Source organism: Myripristis murdjan, chromosome 6, assembly GCF_902150065.1.
Source record: "Myripristis murdjan chromosome 6, fMyrMur1.1, whole genome shotgun sequence".
NCBI lineage: Eukaryota > Metazoa > Chordata > Actinopteri > Holocentriformes > Holocentridae > Myripristis > Myripristis murdjan.
In genome coordinates, this window is record NC_043985.1 from 20,157,958 (window position 1) to 20,174,377 (window position 16,420).

General features: G+C 40.5%; 1 protein-coding gene across 1 annotated transcript in view; it reads left to right on the plus strand.

Annotated features, from left to right (window-relative positions):
* slco3a1a (solute carrier organic anion transporter family member 3A1a) overlaps positions 1-11,565 on the plus strand; it is a 36,654-nt gene extending 25,089 nt beyond the window's left edge. The window contains exons 3-10 of the mRNA XM_030054349.1: positions 4,828-4,926; positions 5,034-5,306; positions 6,577-6,741; positions 6,873-7,071; positions 7,552-7,720; positions 8,351-8,523; positions 8,630-8,694; positions 9,653-11,565. Coding sequence (XP_029910209.1) covers positions 4,828-4,926; positions 5,034-5,306; positions 6,577-6,741; positions 6,873-7,071; positions 7,552-7,720; positions 8,351-8,523; positions 8,630-8,694; positions 9,653-10,011 — 1,502 coding nt within the window. The 3' untranslated portion in view covers positions 10,012-11,565. The remainder of the gene's footprint in view (positions 1-4,827; positions 4,927-5,033; positions 5,307-6,576; positions 6,742-6,872; positions 7,072-7,551; positions 7,721-8,350; positions 8,524-8,629; positions 8,695-9,652) is intronic.
* The last annotated feature ends 4,855 nt before the right edge of the window (positions 11,566-16,420 follow it).

Here is a 16,420-nt window from a genome sequence, read left to right on the forward strand (position 1 = left end):
ATGAATAATGGCATTTATACAAGCACACTATCAGTACAAAACAGAAAAGAACACACTGTTCACTATAAAACAACACCATGACACAGATTCCTCAACTTTGGCTAAAGGGAGTGAAGTGTCTGACGACTTTGGTGACTGATGCAAAATGGTGCAAACAACAGAGGCACACATTTAACAAGTAATTTTATCTCTCTCTACAGTTCCTGAGCTAACCAAATGAGCTGCGTGATCCTCATGCACTGTGGGGGTAGAGGCAAGTGGTTCAGATTTCTGGCTAGAGCCGCACCCCTGTCATTCACTCTCAGTCTCAATCCGGCCCCTTGGGGAAAGTGGTACGAGCTGTTGTTTGGCCTCCCTTGTCGCAGTGTCCCTACACTCTTATTTAGTTCAGAGGATTACTGAGCAAACTTGAGCAGGATTAATGAAGGAGAAGAAGGGATTCCCTTTGTACAGTGAGACCAGGAAATGAAGCGGGGATGGTGCAGGCGTGGTGCCTCTGACATTCAATTACCTTGAGCTTTTTTTTTTCTTTCTCTCTCATACAGTGTTGCCTTATAATTTTAACCCCAGGGCAAGTATAGTCTGAAGAAAATTAACTTTGTGACCGGGGGGAGTTTAAAACGTCCACTAGCTCTGCGCTGCAGCTTGTGTCTCTGTCGAAGGCAGATTTGTCTCTGGTGAGATTGCACCTGGCTCTGCGATAATCTCCACATCGATCTTATGAAGATTGTGGCCCAGCTAGTCACACCTTGTCATGGTGTCTATTATGGTTTAATCTTTGTATTGTGTTTTAGTGGGACCATTATGAGAGTCTCTGTAAAATGGAGGTGTCTGTAAGTGGTCCCAGGTCTATACCTGAGTGAGCACTATTAATGTAGAAATGCTCTTTCTATGTGAGGATTAATAGTAAGATGCTCGGCAGACCCCTTTTATTACAGCTAAACCATTACTGCGACACTGTATGACAAAAGAATTGCCCCACCTGGTATATAGCCTGCAGAGCATGCAAATAGTCGGCCTGTTTGCGCTGTTGAAAGGGTATATGTAAGCATTTCTGTATTCAGCATCTATTGAATTCTGTTCAACAGAGAAGACAATTTAATTCACACTGACAAATCCATTGCGTAAGTTATGGGATGCATCTGTGGGTTAATTAACATCCGGAAAGGACATGCTGTATGGACAGTAGCTCACCCGGCATATTCCACTGGTCTCTAAACAAATTAGAGGGAGACAAAAACACTAGAGCGGGGCTTTGTTATTGAATTACATCTGACATGCTCCCCTGAGACTATAATTCACAGGATACTAAAAGGATTGGACAAACTACAACATGAACAAATTAGTTTGTTTTGTACTTATCTCATAACGGGACCATTTTGAAGGGAAAGGGGATTTTAGAGGCAGGCAAGAGAAGTGTATTACAAATGACTACCCATGTTTTGTCCTTCACAGAGATTTAACATGCATGACTTAGGTTTTCTTTTCTATTTTGGCTTAATCCTGTCATGAAAAAAAAAACATGAAATATGTCCTCTGCTACAGCCAGAACAGGTTCAGCCGTCTCTTTATCTCAGACCAAAAAAAAAAAAAAAAACATCTACTATCACAGTCACAGACGGATTCATCTGAAATGAGATTCTACACAAAAGCACGTCGAGTCACCTCTCATTTATGGCCACGTTATTCATCACCTCACTTCAGAGAGACGAGCCGTGCCGTGCTTGTGTACCTGTGCAGCTCACAACCGGTGGAAACACCAAGCAAGTCAAACTGGACTGCTGTCAAACAGACACTTTGTGTTATCTAACACTAAAGGAGAACAGGGTGTGGGAAGCCTGTTTGTCTTGCGCCGTTCACCTGCCTGGAAAGTACCTCTGAAATATGCACACAGGCTTTCTTTCACTGATTCATGTAGCAGCTCCAAAGGGGGAAAAAGAGTGAGATTTTACTTCCGAGCATCTCACATTAAGTAGATTAGACTCCATTTCGTGGACGGGGAGGGTTGTGGAGGGGCTGCTTCTGAACGAGGAGCCTCAGAGGGAAGAAAACAGGGGAAATGGATTGAAGTACTATTGGATTTATGATACTCTTCCTATGTTTTGGCTATGATGGGAGTGCCTGTTAACTTTTATGCCAGCTTAATGTCATTGTGAAAGACTTGACTTCTGTGCCTTGGAGGGCTAAATCCCTCCATGTTCCTCCTCTACTGGCTTTGACCTCAAGAAAAAATATGTATCCAGTATATGCATGTTATAATTCATGTTTCACAAGGGCAATTTTTACCAACTCCAAAATCAATTGTCCCAATTTTCTTGCACACAAGCACAAGATTGATAAAGAGGCATGGCAGCTCAGCGATTAGAGATCTTTTCCACATGCAAGGCTTGCAGTACAATGTTATCACCAAGGAGACAGTGTTTCTTAAAGCAGCCGGGGGTAGAGACAGAGCTTAGTGGAAACATTTATCCTCTCAGCGGTTTGTGGACTCAAGTTAGCCGTCATCTCGCAGAAGGTGATTTCACTAACTGAATTTCCTCTTTGAGGTTTCCTGTGGTGAAAGCAGCTGTGATGTTGTTGCTATGAGGAGACAACAGTCACAGTTTCTAAGGAAACACTTAAAATGGAGACTGCGCAGTCCTAATTGGCAACACCACAGGCGAATTAGCTTCTCGGATCAAAACTGCAGACATTTCTCGTGAATGCACTGTTTAACCGCACAAGTTTATTGGTATCCAGTAAACACCCCCTGTAGTGTCCCACCACTACACTTCCTGTGCGTGTGTGTGTGTGGTGTGTGTGTGTGGGTGGGTCTGTGTCCATCTGTCTATGTATGTTTGGACTTGGTGGAGCGCTGCTATTTTGGGCTTAATTTTGTTATCTTTTCTTATGTTTTAGGAGTCAACCGGTTTGGTCGAGTTGCTCTGTTTTCATAGATGTACCGCATTCCTGAAGCAGCTGTCAACAAAGGAAAATGAAAGTGCTTTAAAACAGAAATAGCCTAGATAGTGCACTCCTTGCTCTATTACAATACCTCTGCTGCTATCAGAAGGAAGAAGTGAAATCCTGTCACACAAAGGTGATTTAAGGACACATCTGTCTCTGCGTGTCTCCACCCTGGGCTGATTGACAACCAAAAAGATGCTTTTACTTTCAGTTACATCCAAAAAAAAAAAAAAAAAAAACATTAACATGTTTCTATCCTAGCATGAAAACACCTCTCTTTTATCTCAGCCTTCACGTCATCTAAATGGTTTGGTTTGCACCACATTATAGATCATGAAACGCCCCTTATGAGCGAGTGTGCCACTTCCTCGTTACGAGGAAAGGGCGGCAATGTGAATGAGGCCAACACCTTCTCTCTTCGCCATGTGGGTGGTCAGGTCAGTGTGCTTCTCACTGCTAACAGAGGTGTGCAGAAAAGCTTTGTGCTGAGCAGATACTCTGCAGTTGAGTGCATTTAGTCAGTTTCCAGTCCATGCATGCTCATTAAGTGGCTGCCCCTGGCATTTGAACATCTCTCAAGTTAAAGACGCCTTGCTGTTAGCAGTGATGTTTCAGGCCAACCTGCTGCAGGCAAAGGGGATTTTGGAGGAGAGGATGTCAGCCTCAGGGTTGTTCCTTCTCGCTCTGCACACTCCTCCATGACCGCTAGTGCAGAACTGCAAGGCGTGGTGGAGTAGTACAGTTTGTGCTGCCGTAAATTACATCATGATTATTTTCATCACTGATTTGTAGCCAGTAGTTCCATTTCCATTCTTGTGAATGGTGACTATCAGCACTATGAGATCTGGTTTGTCACTGTGTGCCAGAAACAGTCCCAACACTCCAGGCTGTGCTTAGTCTGTAATACCAGAGATCACAGGATATTCAGACAGGGAGAGATTTGTTTCCCAAATAGAGCTTTGAATCTTCATTATCTGTGTGTCTGCCTGCGGTCTGAGTCACTGTGCCAGACTCTCACCCGCTGACAGCACTTTAATGAGGATTTGGGATCAAGCTACACATTTTAACTCCAGCTGCCCACTGGAGCAGATTGAAATGAAACAACTGGTTTTGTTGTCAGGTCTCATTCAGGTTGTGCATATATGGCTTTACCATGGGTAAATCCTGTGATCACAACCAGTTCACTTCCTGTAGTGTATGTGAGTTTCCACCACTGCTGCATTTGGCTTGTGGTTTAAAAAGGCATGCTTTGATGTGTCTTGATGGCCAGAATGGAAATGTTCCCCTGTTTGCTTTTGTTGCCTCCCTTTCTCCCAGTTCTCACAGTGATTTCTGGAAAAAGCCACATGAAGCGAGCAAGACTTGCCTCCCAGTGGTGGAGTTAGGAACGTACACCATATCCAAAACCACGAAGCCTTTCCTTGCAGGCTAAGATTTGATCAGTCTGACATCATGCTTTGTGTTTGTAGTGAACTGTTGGTTTTTTGATCAGTCTTTATGCAGAAATTCACACAGTTTTTAAAGAGAAGAGCTTCTCTGGACATAAGCGTGATATCTGTGGTCATTAAGCTCTTGTATGGTATTTAGGAAATGATAAAAGTCAAACTAACCTGAACAATGAAAACACACTGGTTGACATAGACAGAATTAAATATCATAATATCTTTCAACAACAGCAGTCTAATAAGTTCATAAAACTTCATCCCTTTACTGTGTTGCAGCCTTTAAACCAAGAAACACTAGTGCCATATCATGATATTAAAATGTGCAAAATTGCAGACGATATCCAGTCTGACATCATGTTATCAGTATAATATCAATATATTGCTGAGCCCTACATTGAACCTGTTTTTTTTTTTTTTTTCTTTTCTTGCTGTGCAGGGATCCTGTTTTCTACTCTGGTGTTTGGGCCTGCTTGTGGCTTCATCCTGGGATCCCTCTGCACCAAGTTTTATGTGGACGCTATCTTCATTGACACCAGTGAGCTATTATTATTTTTATGTTTTTTTGCATTGTTTTGCATGACTGCCTCCTGTGGTTTTTCTGCATTTTTGTGACTTTTGTGCCCGTGCTTTGCCACTCCACAGGTAGGCTGGGCATCACCCCTGACGACCCCCGGTGGATCGGGGCCTGGTGGGCAGGCTTCCTCCTGTGTGGTGCCTTACTCTTTTTCTCAGCACTCCTAATGTTTGGCTTTCCTCAGTCCCTGCCAGTCCGGGAGGGGGAGGGTGGGGCAGACAGCGAGCAGGCCATGCTTCCTCCCTCTGTAAATACAGACTATGAGACTCCCAAGCCCAGTAATGGCGTGGTGCGCAACCATGAGCCTGCCAACAGCCCCACCTGCTGTCAGCAACTCAGAGGTGAGAATGTGCAGTCCGTTGGTGCAACAAAGATTTACACTGCCAAGAAAAACAAAAACAAAACACAAGCCTGTTATTGTAAAAAATGCCAGACAGACAAATATTGTGTTGTATTTGTATTTATTGTATTCTACATTTATTAATAGTAAATTATTGTGAGGATGCACAGCTTTATTGTGAACAGCTGATCCTCAGCTGTTGACTGGGTTTTTAGGGCTTATGTCAATCTCCACTTTCAAAGTAAAAGGCTTCCAATAACAATATAATGGCTGATGCGTGTTTATATACATAAAAAAACACATTTGCAGCAAGGAGTCCTCACATTTGGTAATCAAATAGTCGTAATAAAGATATGTTCTGGAAGCTTGATATTTTACAGTTGAACAATAAACTTTTTATCTTCTTACCACAATCTGCACCACCATCTGCTCAGCTGTGACACACTCCTCTGCCAACTGACACACTATACAGATTACTGTAAGCAATAGAGTCTGTTGGACACATTATTTAAAGAAAACCGCTTGTTAGATTATCTCAGTTGATTTGAACTGTATCTTTTTTTTTAACCCCTTGAACATCCATTTTCCCTTAGACAGCTTCAAAGGTAGAAAAATATTTCTACAATAATACATTTTTGTATCTGATGGGTGCAACAGTGGCTGTATCACACTTATATTGAGTGAAATGTTCAAATGCAGGATGCTATTGTTTTATGGCTGCATCATTACAACATGATTAAATGGCACACGAGACACCAAGATAATCTAAATCATGTCATGTGCATCATTTTTTGCACATTTCCCTGTAATGCAGGAGCAGGAGGACATATTTGGTGGCTTTGCAAACACTGGGCCCTCTGTTAGAAATTAAAATAAATTTCTGTGGGTGCAATGACAAATGCAGCAATGACAAACCACTGATGGGATCAGCAAAGTTGAGAAGGTTTACATCAGCCAAGTAGTTTTATCAGCCAAGCTCTATATTGGACTTCTGTGCTTTGCATGAGTAAAATGAATAAAAGTCATTCATTGATTGGCTGAGTCACTCAGTGATAAACAAATTCATGAACAATTAATAGTATAAACTAAAATTCCTATTTCATTTTTGATCTGTTCCATACATAACAATTTGAGAGAAGTTCCAAAAACATTAAAGGAACAAGGAAGCCTCAGGTTCTCTATCAAGCGTGAGATGAGATATTGAATACCAGAATGCCAGCCTAATGATTCTCATTAAATTTTGTTCTCCCTAATTCCACCCCACATTGCAGTGATACCCAAGGTGACCAAGCACCTCCTCTCAAACCCAGTTTTCACTTGCATCATCCTGGCTGCCTGCATGGAGATCGGCGTGGTGGCCGGCTTTGCAGCCTTTCTGGGGAAGTACCTTGAGCAGCAGTTCAACCTCACCACCACCTCAGCAAATCAGCTCTTAGGTTTGTGTGGAGCTCATACACGCTGTATGCTCACGCCACACACACACACACACACACACGCACATGCATATGCCCCACCATGCACATTTATATCCCAGTTTGCTAAACAGATCTTGGCTCACTCTCTGAAGGTATGACAGCCATTCCCTGTGCTTGCCTGGGGATCTTCATGGGCGGTCTGCTGGTGAAGAAGCTGAACCTGTCGGCCCTGGGAGCCATACGCATGGCCATGCTGGTCAACCTGATCTCCACTGCCTGCTACGTCTCCTTCCTGTTCCTGGGCTGTGACACAGGCCCTGTCGCTGGAGTCACCGTCAGATATGGCAACGAGTAAGAGCTCTGCCGACTGCAGGCATGAGAGGGTCACTGCCCTGTTTAGCCATGTTTAGTCCCATGTAAATAATTATGGTGACTGTGGGACACCTCGCAAACCTGAAAGTGACAGGGACTGAATGCAACATAATGCATACAGTCAGAATTTAACCCCTTCGTGTCCTACAAGGATCTCACAAGAATTGATGCAACAGGCTAGTGTCGTTTTTTTGTACTGTAGTTTTAATATCAGGAGTGATCTATTTCTAATTTTGCCTGTGTGTTTAAATTCCTGAAACATAAAGTCTCTGTTTCCTCATTAATGTTCATGCAAAGCTTTGAAGGGACTTCTGTTTTTGTCATGGTATTCAGTCAGGTTTCAAGACTCATGGATTTAGTACTAATACCACTCTCTCCCAGAAGAGAGTGCTTTAGCTAGCTAGTTTGCATTTTACCTGTCGGTGCTTCACAATGAGCCTCCTGTGTCTCTCTGTGCAGGACGCTGCGTGAGGGCCAGAAGCCAGAAGCTCAGTGCATCAGCCACTGCAACTGTTTCACCTCGTCCATCAGTCCCGTGTGCGGCGCCAACGGTGTCACCTACCTGTCCGCCTGCTTCGCCGGCTGCGTGAGACCTGTCGGCACAGAGGCATCATCGAGCGTCTCTCAGGTGTGCACCCCGCCACATATCGTCCACAGCGGTCTAGTGACGGCTGGAAAAATTTGTCTCATATCAGTAAAAATGAAAAGTAGAAACTCTGAAATTAATATGGTATTCACCTGATGAGCAGCAATTGCCAAATGCTATATAATTCCTCAGAATAGCTGGCAGGTTAATTATTGCACAGATGATATTGACAGTGGATTTTTCAGTGATGGAAATTTTCTGTGTCTTTTAAGCTTTCTTAGTTCAAAGTGAAATTTTTAAAGTTGAAATTGTGCAACACTGAGTATTTCACAGTCCTGTCATCAGTTATCACAAGCTGGATAATCAAGTCAGGATAAATATCTTCTATATTCAAATCACATGCAGAGAGAATATTGCTCTGTGCTCAGTAGTGTGAAATATCACCATTAAGGCTGTCGTACTGCAGCGGTCTGAGCCGTATTTTATTCATCTGAAACTCAGCTGTGTCACTTAGTCACCGAGCCCGACTGTTCCATTACCAAGCTTTGCCTCAAACATTTTCCTGAAAATGAATAAAGAATAAATTGACAATAGCATGAAAACTGTGTCGCTCTTTTTTTGCATTGTGCAGATGTTTCTTAGACGAATGCTTCCATCTTTTCCTGTTCACAGAATCTGACAGGGTGCGGCTGCATATCCAGCGTGAGTAACTTCTCCACAGCGGCTCCAGGAAAATGCCCGAGCCCTGGCTGCCGGGAAGCTTTCCTCATCTTCCTGTGTGTGATCTGTGCCTGCAGCTTGATTGGCGCCATGGCCCAGACGCCCTCTGTTATAATCTTAATCAGGTGTGTGTATGAGAGAGCGAGTGAGAGACAGCAAGAGGGAGGGAGAGAAAATAAAATAAAAGCAGAGGTTATTAATTTTTCTTTCTCTTATCTGCCCCTCTTGCAGGACTGTGAGCCCTGAGCTGAAGTCATACGCCCTCGGAGTGCTGTTTCTCTTGCTCCGGCTCCTTGGTGAGAACCATATTCGAACTTTATAACTGAAAATAACATAACGTAGCTCTGCCAAAAACAGTGCTGCACATTTCTGCAGCTACCATTCCAAGCTGTTTTTAGTATTACATCATATCTAAGATTACTATGAATGTTAACATTTTAAACTTGTATATGCATAACTGTTATCCATGGAGTACTTAATGTGTTACTGTGTATTGTGCAGTGTGAGCACAAATACAATATGTCACTTTACCTGAACAGGAAATATAGAAATGAAGTGGCTTCAGAGAGCTATAGGCATCGAGTTATAAATCGTGCACACAAGGCAAAATACTTACAAAGTTTGCACTTAAAAGTAGGGAGGCTTGGAATGCTGCTGTAGTTTTTACTGATTGTGCACGATAATTCAAATATTTGGATTTTATGCATCCTATGTATTCCATCCTTTAACTTTGGTTTTAAAGTGTGACAATACTGGAAGAGATTTTTATCCCATTCCTCACTGCTAATAAATGAGGATACAGTATTGAAGAAAAGCACACTGATTTTCCATCTTATGTTACATTACCCATGGCACCCTGTCCTTGTTTTATGTTCATTCTATGTCTATTCACACGTGAAGCACTCTGTTCATATAATTTCTGTTTCAAAGCACTTTAAGCTGCATTTCTTGTAGTAAAGGTGCTTACAAATATGTTTATTATTATTATTTTCATTGTCATGATGATTACTATTATCCCTAAGTCCCTGTATTCCTGTTATATATATTTGAAATGTGATATTAGGTTTAAACAGAGTGAATCACAAAAAAAAAAAAAAAAAAAAATCAGCAAGTAAATAAAGTCTGCACTGCAGTGACCCAGAATACAAATCAAGTTGTTTTTCTCTTCTTTGAAGCTGTTTGAGGAGGAAACAGAGATTAGTCACACAGGCGAGCTAATGGCCTCAATGAATCTGTTATCTGTCTGTTCTGCAGGATTCATCCCCCCTCCTCTGATCTTTGGTGCTGGGATCGACTCAACATGCCTTTTCTGGAGCTCCGAGTGCGGCGACAAGGGTGCTTGCTTGCTGTACGACAATGTAGCTTACAGGCATCTGTACGTGAGCCTCGCCATTATTCTCAAGGGCATCGCCTTCCTCCTGTACACCACCACCTGGTATTGCTTACGCAGGAACTATAAGAAGTACATCAAAAGTCATGAGGGCCACTTGACGCCGACTGAATTTTACCCCTCGCTCACAGACATGGACGGTCCCAAACTAGTCAACCGGACAAAGTTCATATATAACCTGGAGGACCATGAGTTTTGTGAAAATATGGAGTCAGTTTTATAGTGTGTAAAGCAAAAGGAGGACAATGTAGAATATTCAAATTCTCTCAAAGGATTATCCTCTGAATTTATTCTTCTTTTACTGAAAGGATAAAAAAAAAATTGTTTTGATAATGATAATATATTTAACGACCCATTCAGGTCACAGGAGACTGTCACTGCTCTTTGCTCCACATCTTTTGTAACTTTTGCAAGGGTCCAGTTTAGTCGTTCACTTATCAGCGAGGTGTTGTCCAGTGCCAGTAACTTCCTGTGTTGATTTGGTGGTAGAAGACAACTACAGTACTGTCTGGCTCAGTCCTAAAAGTCCTAGTTGAGTATTAGTGGGTGCACACGATGCTACAACTATAGTTGCCATATTGTTTTAGGTTTGTCATGATTCCAGTGATCTGTGTGACAATGACAGTTTCCTTTCAGTCAGTGCACTGTGTGTTCTGTCTTCTCTCAGAAATGAGATTGTTATTAGGAGAAAAAAAATGTTTGGGTGGTTCTTCATTTATTCATATTTAAAAGTTGCCAAGTTGTTTACAAACTAATAGCTCATTCTGTAATGGTTTTTTATTTTCAGTGAAGCAGAGAGGGTTTCTTAGGAGCTACAGAAGCAGAGCAGAATCAGTATGGGTTGTCGTAACGGCCTGTTAGATGCTTTGTATTGTCAAAAAAAATCAAGTCTAACAATAGTAAATGAGGTGGTGTTTTTATGTCATCATGCACTCTTCAAATTTTTTTTGTTCTCTTGCTGGATCTTAGGCACTGTTTTTGATTCTGCTTAGACTAGACTGTGAAGTCTGTCTTTTCTAGGTGCAAACATCGTGCAATTCATATTTAATACTTCTTTACTGTTAGTCTCGTGTCAGACTGCAGGTTTGTTTCTCATTTTAGCAATTTGTCGTATTTTCATGGTTGTTTGTTTGTTTTTTTTTCATCTGCAGAGTTTATTCGACCTAATATGTCTTAATGAGGGATTATCCAAATAAGAATGTTATTTATATTTTCTTTTGACTTTTGCACCTAGTGGAAGAGCAAAGAGAAAAAAAAATCAAGAAGAATATTTGTATGTGTTTTGACATTCAAGTAAAACAGATTAGGAGTAATATATTTGTTTCATTAGGCTCAGAATGTTTTATTAGATTGTATTTGAAAGGACAATATAAAAATATATAATCTAATTGTATGAAAATGTGTGTGACCGATATCAGAGAAGATTTGGGACAATTCATAGCAGTGAAAGTGGTATGTTGCTTTATTGGGGCAAAGATATAATACGTGTCTTCAAACTCAGCCTGTAATATCTGAGATAGTTTCAAAAATGCCACAGGAGCATATGTGTATGTGTGCACATTGTCAGACCAGATGAACAATATGAGGAGCACACTGAATTTATTCCTGGACATATATTCGATGAAGTTTATAATGCTACTTGGCACATAGGACTTATTATGTTACTGATCTCTCTGCAGTTACAGTTTTGGCATTGTCCCTTTTCTTACACTTTTTGTATTGCAACATATCATTTATTTTACTCTGGAAATAAATTATTTTTCAGAAAATAAACAAGTCGGAGGGTTTCAGCTTTCATTTCAGGGGCCACTCACACTAAGGGTTGTAAGAGTGCGTGAATTAATGCTATGTTCTTGCATTTGTGAAAACATAATGTCACAGCAGTGCCTCGTATGCTTTGAAGCATCTCATATAATTACGTTATTTTCCATATGACACCCTGTTCGAGCTTTAATCATGCAGAAGTTCTCACCAAACTGTTGGGGGGGATCAGAACGCTTAAAGCCTCATCTTCTATTTATAGCTCGTCAAAATCAAATAGTGAAAATTTACACAGCCTTCCAACTGCGAACACAGTAGGATATGCAAGACTGGCTACAAAAGACACATGGACGCCTCATATTTTGGGTTTGCACAGCAGGCTGAGCTTAATATCTTATTACAGAATTCTGTATTGCGAAGTATGACGGGGCTATTGAGAATTTGAGAAGCAGCATACCTAAATGAGATGCGGGATATCATTTTAAATCCAAACACTTCTCCCAAATATTCTCCAGTAAATGTTTATGCAAATGGTTTTCAACAAGCCAAATTGAATATGGGTTTCCATCTTTCACTATTCTGCTGATTTGGGTTTTGATGCTCCCCTCGAGTGTGTGTGCGCGTGTGTGAGTGCATGTGTGTGTGCATGTGTGTGTGTGCTACTTTGTGGATGTTTAGCCTCTTTGGAAAAGCTCAGCTAACAACCACACAGAAGTTTTCATCCGGCCTGTTTACAAAGTAGGTTAGGATGATTGTTGATACGGCTTAGATCCTCTGCTCAGCCATGACAAATGAACACACTGCAGAGGGAGAGAGGTCAAAACTGTTTTTTTTTTTTCTTTTTCTAGCTGCCTAGAATTCATCCTATTTTGCTGCAAAAATACGTTTGGACCGTACTCTGGGCAGAATCCTTCATATTCGGCTGACTTTGAGGTGGCTCAACATATGGAAATGCATGCATTGTTCAGATTTGCAAGGCAGTCGAGATGCAACCAAATATTGTGGTACGAGGGGGAACAGCCCTTTCTGTGTCTGCGGGGAAAGATCTGTCTAGTGGAGTCTTCAGATTAACCTTCAAATTGAAGCTGTGGGACTTTTAACATTTAACTTCAAATAAGGTTTCAAGAAGCCATGCAGAACTACTGCAGAACCTTGACAGATTAGTGTTAAAGCTACACCACTGAAAATGATGTAGAAAATTGGATGCCATTATACACTATTTCGTTTCAGCTATTTTAGTCCCTCACCCAGTAATTCTGGGTGACTCATAACAATACTTCATAAAATAATGGAGTTGAACTACCTCTTGCTAAGGACAGAGGGCCGCTCACAGTGAATAAGGTATAATTATGGTATAATTAGGGTGAACTTGCATGTGTGTGTATATGCGTATATGCATATTTATGTGTAGGCATATGTATAGTGATGTTTGTGCATTTGTTTATATATGTGCACCTATGTAAATATGCATGTGTATTTAGTTTAGGCACGTAGTGTAGTGTACAAAGCATAAGCATATCTATCTATCTATCTGTCCATTGACAAAATGAATAAATGACAAGATGTACTTTTTACATCAGCTGCCAGGCTATTGTACACTGCACATGATTAATTTGAGGATTGATCAGAGGCATTTCTCCAGAGACACAGGCCTCTGCTTAATGTGTACAAACATTTTAGAGGAATCAAAAGAGTGTCACTGCGCTGTGACATATCTCCAGTGAGCCAAGCCAAAGCTTTTTCAGCGCAAACAACCAACAAATAAAGGGAAATCCCCTGTGCCATTTGCTTTTCATACAGAAATGCTGTCAAATACAACAGAGCACAATCTGCTTTATTGGAATGAAGTACACAATTTCATTGAATTATAAGCTCCCTTTGCTAAAAACAACAAACAATACATAATGGCATTCGTAATTTAAAAGTATCATAATCAAATTATCAGCATTTTTAAAATTGTATTTATGCACTGTATAGCAGCCTGAGAAATGTATGCACTCTCGGGGAAAAGAAAAAAAAAAAAACAACATGGCATAATTACCATCATTTTCTAGCACTTGTAAATTAGAATGCAACATGCACTCACAAATGTGTGTGTGTGTGTGTGTGTTGAGGGCATCTATTAATAGCACAATGAGACTCTTCAGCAGAAGAAATAAGCTGATGCATGACAATAACTCGTCTCAGCAGCTTCAGCCTCAATTAACAATAGTTGATTTGCACCTCGCTCATGATGCTTGTCACACCAAAGAAACACAAATGCAATTACTTCTCTTTGGACAAGTGTCCTTGTTGAAAGTCAAACATGAGAAAAGCCGCCAACCTTGAAATAGAACACGCTGCAGGCAAGAATTTGTTGCTTTTATCGAGGGATGTCAATTAGCCTAATGGCTGCATTACAAACAAATAAACACAAAGTATTACATGACAGCTCAGGCAGAAAAAAAAAATAAACCGATAAGTCCTTGGTGGAGAGATTTCCTTTATTTTCTCATACACTTTTGGGGCATTTCAATGAATACTAATCTCCTGGGCCGACTGAGTTCAGCTTGTCAACATTTAGGTATTTACAGCTGAATGCCTGTTTTCTAACAATAAAGACATAAGGTGGATAAAATGAATGCAAATCGAACGTGCACATGTGAGCTGCAAGTAAGTATTTACATTTACATGTTAAATGTCAGCGCTTTGCATTGCTTTGGTGATTTTTTTGTGCAATCACTGCCGAGTATATAAAGTGCAGAGCTTACGGTCTTAATAATGCATGGTATAAGATTAGATATGTCAGTACTTTTAACCGAGGCATAAGTGATCAAGTGTGTTGCAGTTTGCTATCAAGGCTACAGCTGCAGTTTCACTTCACACAAAACGGTGCTTAACTGGTGACTGAGCATATCCATGAAAAACAAATTAATCTTATGAATGCATGATATACAACATGGAAAAAACAGCAGAAAATGCTTAAATAAGCTGATTGCTATAAGACAGTAAACACAATATTGTCTTAAAATACAGTATTCTGGGTGGCAATTGACATTTAGTCCATTATTCACTTAACTAGCCAATGATTAAGCATTAACTAATTGCATATGTTAGTTATTAAGTATCGCTTCAGTTGGTCAACTAGTATACTGATCAACAAAACAAGTGTAATTATAATTTAAAAGGTGGAAATGTTCTCCAATTTACTTACAAAGACACAATGTTGGCAATGTTATGGTTTGACTCATTTATTGTTTAATTAACAAGCAGATTATGAGGGCAACATTAAAATCAGATGACGAAGAGCAGACACATCCTCATCAGGTGGGAAATGTCCCCCAGGAGATGCTGCTTACAGTGTATACAAGTGATAACACAACAAATCTATTATGTCACCACTTACAGGACTAATATCTCAATTAGTGATCTGTGCATTACATACTTGCCCAGTTTTGCCATTCATATTGTGCCTGTACATCTTGATATTCAAGAGAACTGTGTCCGAGATACTGAAAACCTAATGTTACCAAAATAAATTATTCAGCTGATACTGTAGCCTACTGTAGGTGTTAATCATTAATCATTAATCAGCACAGTTGACCATGACTGAGGCATTTTAACTAGACTACCCAACACTTGGTGAGTTCATCAGCAGCTGATTGAGCAGAGGATGATGGTTGTGCTGGGGGGCTCCCAGTGTTAGGTAGAGCAGGTGTTAAAGCACAGCGTTGGTGGGAAGGAGCAAATGTGCTTAGCTGGCTTTCCATGGATAAATATAGGCTTAAAGATATTCAGTGGAAAAAAATACAGGCACCGCAGAGCAAGTGACACAGTGTATTACAAAACTATATGATCCAGGAACTGGTTTCATTCCCTTTTCCAAGATGAACATTCGATATTGTGCTATAACTAAATTTTCAATGCAATGCGGGAGAATTGAGGTATTACCCTTTTGAAAGGTTTTGCTTAGATAGTGGGACAAGAAGCTCAAGGCAGCACCCAAGACAGACAGAGCCTGGCAGGTGTTTCCAAATTTGTTCATGTTAAGGGAATTGTTGGTCCCAAAATTAAAATTCAGTCATTATCTTTTTATCCCCATGTCATTCAGAACCCTATTAACATTTGTAAGGCCACCGAACACACAGTGTGTTATGGTCCTGAGCCTAACCCTCCTTAATTTAACAGAACCATACTAATAAAATAAAATACAATACAATACAATAAATGAAAATAAACATAGAATGTCTATTTACTGTGTCAGTTCATACAGCATAATACAAGTGTTCAGTGGCCAAACAACTGCACTGTGAGCCCACAAGTCCAATATTTACCTCATTATCTTGTACATTTTCAACGCTTGGTTGCACACCAGAGGTCATCAATAGCTTGGGAGAAGGTTGAAATCGATCTACTGGAGTTAACTCGCGGTGTGTGTGGTGATTCTAGTGCGAACTTCATTGAAGTATCAACCGACACGGACTGGATTTTCATTTCGAGGTGAACTACCCCCCTAAGGAGCGAGGTTGGAAAGAGTACAGAAAGATCCTAGAGAAAGTTGAAGTTTCTGTGACCTTACTGAAACTTACCAGTGTAGATATCTACTTAAGTTTAAGTCAAAAATAGCTCATTCAAAACAAACAAAACAAAGTTACCAAGTTACCAAGTTGAGAGCGCAGAGTTTGAACCAGAAAAGACAGGAATTACAAAATCAAGTGCACAGACACACTATTACAAAAATATTTCAGGTTACTCTCTTTTGTTGTCTGACTGTTCAGTGTGAATGGCTCTACCATTTATAAAGTGAAATTGGTCCATTTTCCGTTGCTTATGGGAAGCTGATCCAATGTCGAGAAGTGCTATATTGAAATGAAAACTTTAAAAGATAATCC